General features: G+C 48.4%; 1 protein-coding gene across 2 annotated transcripts in view; it reads right to left on the bottom strand.

The window, feature by feature from the left end:
• LOC120024378 (gephyrin) overlaps positions 1–10,000 on the bottom strand; it is a 103,806-nt gene that overhangs the window by 38,722 nt on the left and 55,084 nt on the right. For both annotated transcript variants that reach the window (XM_038968608.1, XM_038968609.1), the window contains exons 7-8: positions 3,357–3,629; positions 1,677–1,811 (exon numbers count right to left, since the gene is read on the bottom strand). In XM_038968608.1, the coding sequence (XP_038824536.1) occupies positions 1,677–1,811; positions 3,357–3,629 (408 nt within the window). The remainder of the gene's footprint in view (positions 1–1,676; positions 1,812–3,356; positions 3,630–10,000) is intronic.

The raw sequence follows: 10,000 nt of genomic DNA, 5'->3' as shown, positions 1-10,000 counted from the left end.
ATGGCATTTGTAATGTCTTTATTGTTTTGAAACTTCTGTCTGTGTAAGGTTTACTGTAAATTTTTATTGTTTATTTCACTTTTGTATATTATCTACCTCACTTGCTTTGGCAATGTTAACACATGTTTCCCATGCCAATAAATTGAATTGAGTTGAGATAGAGCGAGAGAGTAGAGCGAGAGAGATAGAGAGAGAGAGCGCGAGAGAGCGAGAGAGCGAGAGCGAGCGAGAGAGATAGAGCGAGAGAGATAGAGCGAGAGAGATAGAGCGAGAGAGATAGATAGAGCGATGGAGAGGTAGAGCGAGAGAGATAGAGCGAGAGAGAGATAGAGCGATAGAGAGAGAGAGATAGAGCGAGAGAGAAATAGAGCGATAGAGAGAGAGAGAGATAGACTGCATCTCTGACTGTGAGACCATAGTGGTATATTACGATGCCGTCTAGATCTACCCAGGATTTTAAAACGCTAGCACGCTTCACATTCCAGCTCAGGCTTCATCCATGTTATGAAGGTGGATATTGATCCTGCAGTTGTCGCTAACTCTAGCTGGCGTGTAACTGCGTGTGCATGTCTCACATGGTTAGTCGAACGCCAAACTCTTTATTGAGACGTTGCTGAAACCATCATCCATGTTAGTGCCACCTTTACCATTTTGCTGAAATTAAAATGAAAGAAAAGTTATCCTGCAATTTCACGAGGCTATGGTGGGAAATAAGATAGAAGTGTGTCGTCTTTCTTTCATTACGCGGATCGTTATTAGCGTCTCTGGTGCGCAGTGGTGTGCTATCAGTGCACAGCCACTTATTTTGAAGACTCGATACAATTATTAAGTCATTACAAAATATGTAGTGTGATATGTATTTGAATGTTACAATTTTTAACACGTATAAGAACATTTAATAAATACAATATTTAATCGTTGTCTTCCTCAAACATGGTCCGGAGAATGAAAGAGACGATGATGCAGGGAATCTGATTTGATTGGTCCTCAACTCGCAGCTCAAACACTTCATTCAGGATAAGTGGAGTTAGCCCCGAGTTAGCCTTTCCCGGAGCAGGTTAGTTCTTAATGATTCGTTGCCAATAGAAATGTACCTGGCTAAAAGGTGAGCCACTTTCTTGTCACCAGTGATCCCGAGTTGAACTCAGAGTTGACCGAAGTGAGCTCCCTAACTGCTCTATCTCGCGTCGTAGTACACCAATCTGCATGAGAGACTGGAGTGGGTTGACTTAAGGTAGGGAACGGAGGAGGACGTGTGTGTGTGGTGGAGGTAGAGGGTTCATTCAGTATAATGCATTTGACCCACGCAAACAAGGATACGCACACATAAACACACAACCACTACCATACTAGCCACAGCAGGGGCCCTTTCGCACGCACTTTGGTTTGGCATAGCACCGTGATCAAATCAAATGAAATCACATTGTGTTGGTCACATACACATATAATTAGCAGATGTTATTGCGGGTGTAGCGAAATGCTTGTGAAAAAATTGCTTAGGAGCTAGAAGCAGAGCCATGTCTGTCGGCGCCATCTTCATATGATGGTAGATAGACGCTGAAGAGAACACTTCTGCAGAGAAATGACGCCTGTGTGTCTGCCTATGGTATGACTGTGTGTGTGTGTGTGTGTGTGCGTCTGTCCGTACATATGTGTGTGTGGGTGTAAGACCTTACTTTGGGCGTGGGGCAGGAGGCGGTGGAGAGGCGCGAGGTGGCCTGGGCACGGGGCGACTCGGAGGGCGTGGTGCTCAGAGAGGCTGTGTCTCTAGGGAGGACTTGGACACCCCTGGAGATGATGCTGTCTGGGATCTACACACACACACACACACACACACACACACACACACACACACACACACACACACACACACACACACACACACACACACACACACACACACACACACACACACACACACACACACACAGAAAGAAAGAACAAGAGACACACACACACTCAAATAATGGCCCATTATGACTGTAGAATTTGTTTTACATACACATTAGATAGATATTAGATAGCATGCTACACATCTGACCCTTTAACGTTGACTACCTTCACCATAGCACAGCATCTTGTGCCTCAGTGCTCATTATAGGCAGTGCATATTTGACCAGAAGAAAATAAATGGCGGCAGACGGTGGTACGCTAACCCAATGTTAACTTTCATGCCTTTCCCTAACCTTAACCTCACAAAAATCACAGCTAACCTTAACCTAACCCTCCTTCCTAAAGCAAACCTTAATACATTTGGACCCCATGCCTAAACTAAACCAGTGGAGTAAACCCTACAAACCTTACCAGGCAGCTTCTATAACCAAGAGCCACTGAGACACTTCTAAGTGTGATGATATTACAGTAATGAATGAATAATGAATGAAACTGGGCAATATGGACGGTATGATATGATTTTCAGGATGGTATGAGGATAGATTATAGATCACAGAGATGAATCAGGACGTATGTAATAGACATGGCGATGGTTCACCGTACACAGAGTAAGTCTAGTCCTGGACAAAAAAGCAAAGTCATTGGACAATCTTCATTGAAAGTGCTTTTTATTCCATGACTAGGATTCATCTGTGTCCAGGAAACTGCCCCATAGATAGCATGTCATCTTACCAATGAATGTCCATGACTGGACAATGAGATAAATGCCAGGATGGAGCTGGGACTGGACCGAAACCTGTTACCATGACATTAGGAACACAGAGCTATAAGTCCACTCTGATGTTGGACGGGACAGGAAAATTAAAATGGACAACTGTCACTTCAATGGATGATGAATCACGCATGCACGCACACGCTCACATACACACACACACACACACATTCATAGCACACACGTAACAAACAAACACACACACGCACACGCACACGCACACACACACATTCATAGCACACACGTAACACACAAACACGCACACGCACACGCACACGCACACACACACACACACACATTCATAGCACACACGTAACACACAAACACACACACGAATGGTCCATCTGAAAAGCATTACATGTGTACAGAATGATTATGAGAATGTTGTATGAAATAATAATGATGACATGGAGGGTGGTGTACTCATAGGAATATGTACATACTCTACACACTGTATGTGTACGTCTCGATTCGCCACCCTTTTCCCAGTGTGCATTTGTACACTTCCCATCATGGATTCATGGTTGAAACTTCCTCTAGCCAATGCTTACACCAATCCAATGTTTTTAAATCTAGGAGAGGAGTCTTGCGAGTGCACAAAAAAGGTGGAGAATCGGAAAGTAGACATTGCACATGAAGGTTTGATCAGAGTTCTGCCAGATTCCCGTTCCCTTACCTCCCCATTGGTTACCTTGGCGGCGATGGAGGCGGCGGTGATGTGCGAGGACGAGGAGTCCTCAGTGGACGCCACACCGCTGTCCTTCTTCTCATCGTCCTCCTCCTCGCACTGCACGCCCTTGTCTTCCGTCTGGCGCCGCGGCGAGCTATTGGGGGGTGGTGAGAGGGGAGGCGGGGGCGAAGGGAGGTCCTCCAGCTCGTCCACTGCCTCCTTCACCTTGACCACGGCGTCCCGGAGCAGGTCAATGGCGTGGGGCAGCGCGGGCAGGATGAACTGGAAACACTCCTATTGGAGGAGAGGTTAGAGGTCAGGAGGAGAGTTAGGGGTTAATACAACAGGTTGATGTTGTGAGACAGCACAGGCAGGAGGAACTGGAAGGAGGGGAGAGGGTTAGAGATTAGAGGTCATGGAGAGAGGAGTTAATACAGCTGATCAACAGCATAATAGTAGGGTAACAATATCAAGTCTGTCCTGCCTATGACTCAGACTGCAGGATCATCTCGGCTCTTGTTCATAGAAAGCTAGCAAGCTAAGGTAGTGGGTTGAACTCCTGAAGGGATCACTTGCACATATTAAAAATGGATTCAATTGCTTTGGATAAAAGCTTGTGCTAAGTGGTAGTAGTACATATAGTAGGTTGGTAAACTGGGGACTAAGCTAGGACTGTACAGACCAGACCAGACCCAGAACCAGACCTTGACAGATCAGATGCAGATCAGACCCATACCAAACCAGACCAGATCAGACAGAGATCAGACCAGAACCCGACCAGCGCTGGGTTTCCCAAAAGCATCGTAGCACTAAAATCATATTTCGTCCATATAGTTTCAATGGAATAAAGATGATCTTACTGCTATGATGCTTTTGGGAAACCCAGCCCTGACCCTGTCCCAGATCAGACCAGCCTAAGATACAGACCAGATCAGACCCTGTCCCAGATCAGACCAGCCTAAGATACAGACCAGATCAGACCCTGACACAGATCAGACCAGCCCTGACCCTGACCCTGACCCAGATCAGACCAGCCCTGACCCTGACCAGCCCTGACCCTGACCCAGATCAGACCAGCCCTGACCCTGGCCCAGATCAGACCAGCCCCAGATACAGACCAGATCAGACCCTGACCCAGATCAGACCAGCCTCAGATACAGACCAGATCAGACCCTGACCCAGATCAGACCAGCCTCAGATACAGACCAGATCAGACCCTGACCCAGATCAGACCAGCCCCAGATACAGACCAGATCAGACCCTGACCCAGATCAGACCAGCCTCAGATACAGACCAGATCAGACCCTGACCAAACCCAGACCAGCCCTAGATACAGACCAGATCAGACCCTGACCCAGATCAGACCAGCCCCAGATACAGACCAGATCAGACCCTGACCAAACCCAGACCAGGCCCAGATACAGACCAGATCAGACCCTGACCAAACCCAGACCAGGCCCAGATCAGACTAGATCAGACCAGATCCAGACCAGAGCCAGACCAGACCAAGATCAGACCCTGACCAAACCCAGACCAGCCCCAGATACAGACCAGATCAGACCCTGACCAAACCCAGACCAGGGCCAGATACAGACCAGATCCTGACCAAACCCAGACCAGGCCCAGATCAGACTAGATCAGACCAGATCCAGACCAGAGCCAGACCAGACCAAGACCAGACCCAGACCAAACCAAGATCAGACCAGACCAGACCAGATCAGACCCAGACCAAACCAAGATCAGACCAGGCCAGATCAGACCCAGACCAAACCAAGATCGACCAGACCAGATCAGACCCAGACCACACCAGACCCAGACCAGACCTAGACCAGTCTAGACCAGACGCAGACCAGGCTTTCTAATGCAGCTAGCACTCCTTTGTAACTAACTCCAGAGGAGTTCATTTTTTAAATTTTATTTAACTAGGCAAGTCAGCCAAGAACAAATTCTTATTTACAATGAGGGCCTACCAAAAGGCAAAAGGCCTCCTGCGGGGACAGGGATAAAAAAAATAATAATAATGGTAAATGAAAAAGGACAAAACACACATCACGACAAGAGAGACACCACAACACTACATAAAGAGAGACCTAAGATAACAACATAGCATGGCAGCAGCACATGACAACACAGCATGGTAGCAACACCAGATGACAACAACATGGTAGCAACACAACATGGCAGAAGCACAACATGGTAGCAGCACAAAACATGATACAACCATTATTGGGCACAGACAACAGCACGAAGGGCAAGAAGGTAGGGACAACAATACATCACGCAAAGTAGCCACAACTGTCAGTAAGAGTGTCCATGATTGAGTCTTTGATTGAAGAGATAAAACTGTCTAGTTTGAGTGTTTGTTGCAGCTCGTTCCAGTCGCTAGCTGCATCGAACTGAAAAGAGAAGTGATCCAGGGATGTGTGTGCTTTGGGGACCTTTAACAGAATGTGACTGGGAGAACGGGCGTTGTATGTGGAGGATGAGGGCTGCAGTAGATATCTTAGATAGGGGGGAGCGAGGCCTAGGAGGGTTTTATAAATAAGCATCAACCAGTGGGTCTAGCGACAGGTATACAGAGATGACCAGTTTACAGAGGAGTATAGAGTGCAGTGAATTGTCCTATAAGGAGCATTGGTGGCAAATCTGATGGCCGAATGGTAAAGAACATCTAGGCACTCGAGAGCATCCTTACCTGACGATCTATAAATTACGTGTCCGTAATCTAGCATGGGTAGGATAGTCATCTGAATCAGGGTTAGTTTGGCAGCTGGGGTAAAAGAGGAGCGATTACGATAGAGGAAACCAAGTCTAGATTTAACCTTATCCTGCAGCTTTGATATGTGCTGAGAGAAGGACAGTGTACCGTCTAGCCATACTCCCAAGTACTTGCATGAGGTGACTACCTTAAGCTCTAAAATCTCAGAGGTAGTAATCACACCTGTGGGAAGAGGGGCATTCTACTTACCAAACCACATGACCTTTGTTTTGGAGGTGTTCAGAACAAGGTTAAGGTAAGAGAAAGCTTGTTGGACACTAAGAAAGCTTTGTTGTAGAGCGTTTAACATAAAATCCGGGGAGGGGCCAGCTGAGTATAAGACTGTATCATCTGCATATAAATGGATGAGAGAGCTTCCTACTGCCTGAGCTATGTTGTTGATGTAAATTGAGAAGAACGTGGGACCTAGGATCGAGCCTTGGGGTACTCCCTTGGTGACAGGCAGTGGCTGCGACAGCAGATGTTCTGACTTCATACACTGCACTTTGAGAGAGGTAGTTAGCAAACCAGGCCCAGAAGAATGGAATGGTCTACCGTATCAAAAGCCTTGGCCAAGTGAATAAAAATAGCAGCACAACATTGCTCAGAATCAAGGGCAATGGTGACATCAGTGAGGACCTTTAATGTTGCAGTGACACATCCATAACCTGAGTGGAAACCAGATTGCATACCAGAGAGAATACTAAAGACATCAAGAAAGCCAATAGGTTGATAAACAAGGCAAAATAGAAATAGGCCTTTCGAAATTAAAAACTCCCCCACCTTTGGAAGATCTGTCTTGCCGAAAAAGGTTATAACCAGAAAGGTTAACATCAGTATTCAAAACACTCTTCCTTAGCCACGTCTCAGTAATGACCAACACATCTGGATTGGAGTTGTGAACCCACACTTTCAATTGATCCATTTTAGGTAATAAGCTTCTAGTGTTAACGTGCAGAAAACCCAGGCTTTTACGAGAGCAGAAATCAGTGAAGCAGATATCAGAGCACAAGTCAGAATTGGGGCTAGCAACAGTAGATGGGCCAGGGTGTACATGCACATTTCCAGATATCATCAGCAGTAATACAATCAGGGCACGGCAGAGGACAGGGAGAGCTCTGCAGTGTTGATTTATGACATTTGAATGTGCATTAGATGGCAACAAGATCACATTGTAGAGCAATTTCATCAGGTAACATGAATACAAAGTTGGCGAGAGATTGTTAGAATAGGATGGGAGGCCAAAAGTCTGTGTAACCAATAGAGAGTCAGAGTCCCGAGTGTTGTAACAAACATAGTCTGTCCCACGGTTGGGTAAACAAGACAGTCTTGTAATCTGTGCAATTATTTAACTTCCTGTGCATTTTAAGCATTGCAATAATAGAGTATATAATTAATCAAGTCCTTATTTATGCCAGGTTACAAACAGCTGCCCTCCTTTCTGATGATGCTCTATGTCCTCTATGTCCTTAATGCACATAACATATTTATACCAGGATTAAAGTGACAATAGTAACCTTTATTTAAAGTGATTTTGTATAATTTCAGCCAGTAGATTTGAAAGTAGCGCTCACGAGCCAACACTGGTCCCCGAAAATCCATTTAGTTTATGCTACATCCTGCAGTTTTTTCTGCAATTTGTATGATAGTAATAATAATAACTAATTAAACTTCTATAGTGCTTTTCATAATAGAAATCAAACAAGCTGTCACGTTCCTGACCTGTTTTCCTTGTTTTTGTATGTGTTTAGTTGGTCAGGGCGTGAGTTGGGGTGGGCATTCTATGTTATGTGTTTCTATGTTGGGTTAAATGTGTTGCCTGATATGGTTCTCAATTAGAGGCAGGTGTTTTACGTTTCCTCTGATTGAGAACCATATTAAGGTAGGCTGTTCTCACTGTTTGTTTGTGGGTGATTGTTCCTGTGTCTGTGTCTGTCGCACCACATGGGACTGTTTCGTGTTCGTTCGTTTGGTTAGTCTGTTCCTGTTCTTCGTGTTATATTGTAAATTCTCAAGTTCAGGTCTGTCTACGTCGTTTTGTTGTTTTGTAATTTTCCAAGTGTTTTTTTTCGTGTTCGTCTTGTCTTTAATTAAATTCATTCATGTATTCATCTACCGCTGCGTTTTGGTCCGATCCCTACTTAGACAGGGAATTAGACAGCCGTTACAGAATCACCCACCAACCAAGGACCAAGCGGCGTGGGAGAAAGCAACAGCGATCGCAGGATTTCTGGACATGGGAGGAAATATTGGACGGTAAAGGTCCATGGGCACAGCCAGGAGAATATCGCCGCCCCAAAGCTGAGCTGGAGACAGCGAAAGCAGAGAGGCGGCGTTTTGAGGAGCTAGCCCGGAAGCAGAAGGATCTGGGCTACACTACGTGGGAGGAGATCGACAGGTGGGCGATCGACCCAAGGAGAGTGCCGGAGCCCGCCTGGGATTCTCTGGCGCAGTGTGAGGAGGGATACCGACGAATGGAGGCAGCACGACGACGCGGTAGGAAGCCTGTTAGTCAAGCCCAAAAATTTCTTGGGGGGGGGGGGGGGGGGGGGGCTAAAGGGTAGTGTGGCGAAGTCAGGTAGGAGACCTGCGCCAACTTCCCGATCTTACCGTGGAGAGCGAGAGTACGGGCAGACACCGTGTTATGCGGTAGAGCGCACGGTGTCTCCTGTACGTGTGCATAGCCCGGTGCGGGTTATTCCACCTCCCCGCACTGGCAGGGCTAGATTGAGTATTGAGCCGGATGTCATGAAGCCGGCCCAACGCATCTGGCCTCCAGTGCGTCTCCTCGGGCCGGCATACATGGCACCAGCCTTACGCATGGTGTCCCCGGTTCGCCTACATAGCCCAGTGCGGGTTATTCCACCTCCCCGCACTGGTCGGGCTACGGGGAGCATACAACCAGGTAAGGTTGGGCAGGCTCAGTGCTCAAGGGAGCCAGTACGCCTGCATGGTCCAGTATATCCGGCGCCACCTCCCCGCCCCAGCCCAGTACCACCAGTGCTTACACCACGCACCAGGCTTCCTGTGCGTCTCCAGAGCCCTGTTCCTCCTCCACGCACTAGCCCTATGGTGCGTGTCTTCAGCCCGGTACCACCAGTTCCGGCACCACGCACCAAGCTTCCTGTGCGTCTCCAGAGCCCTGTTCCTCCTCCACGCACTAGCCCTATGGTGCGTGTCTCCAGACCGGTACCACCAGTTCCGGCACCACGCACCAAGCTTCCTGTGCGTCTCCAGAGCCCTGTTCCTCCTCCACGCACTAGCCCTATGGTGCGTGTCTCCAGCCCGGTACCACCAGTTCCGGCACCACGCACCAAGCCTCCTGTGCGTCTCCAGAGCCCTGTTCCTCCTCCACGCACTAGCCCTATGGTGCGTGTCTCCAGCCCGGTACCACCAGTTCCGGCACCACGCACCAAGCCTCCTGTGCGTCTCCAGAGTCCTGTGCGTCCTGTTGCTGCTCCCCGCACTAGCCTTGAGGTGCGTGTCCTTAGCCCGGTACCTCCAGTTCCGGCACCACGCACAAGGCCTACAGTGCGCCTCAGCCGGCCAGAGTCTGCCGTCTGCCCAGCGGCGCCTGAACTGCCCGTCTGCCCAACGCCGTCTGAGCTGTCCGTCTGCCAAGCGCCGCCTGAACTGCCCGTCTGTCCTGAGCCTTCAAAGCCGCCCGTCTGTACTGAGCCTGCAAAGCCGCCCGTCTGTACTGAGCCTTCAAAGCCGCCCGTCTGTCCTGAGCCTTCAGAGCCGTCTGCCAGACAGGAGCCGCTAGAGCCGTCCGCCAGACAGGAGCCGCTAGAGCCTTCCGCCAGACAGGAGCCGCTAGAACCTTCCGCCAGACAGGAGCCGCTAGAGCCTTCCGCCAGACAGGAGCAGACAGAGCCTTCCGCCAGACAGGAGCAGCCAGAGCCTT

Source organism: Salvelinus namaycush, chromosome 29, assembly GCF_016432855.1.
Source record: "Salvelinus namaycush isolate Seneca chromosome 29, SaNama_1.0, whole genome shotgun sequence".
Lineage (NCBI taxonomy): Eukaryota > Metazoa > Chordata > Actinopteri > Salmoniformes > Salmonidae > Salvelinus > Salvelinus namaycush.
Note: the sequence above shows the minus strand (reverse complement) of the source record. Positions and strands in the feature narration are given on the sequence as shown.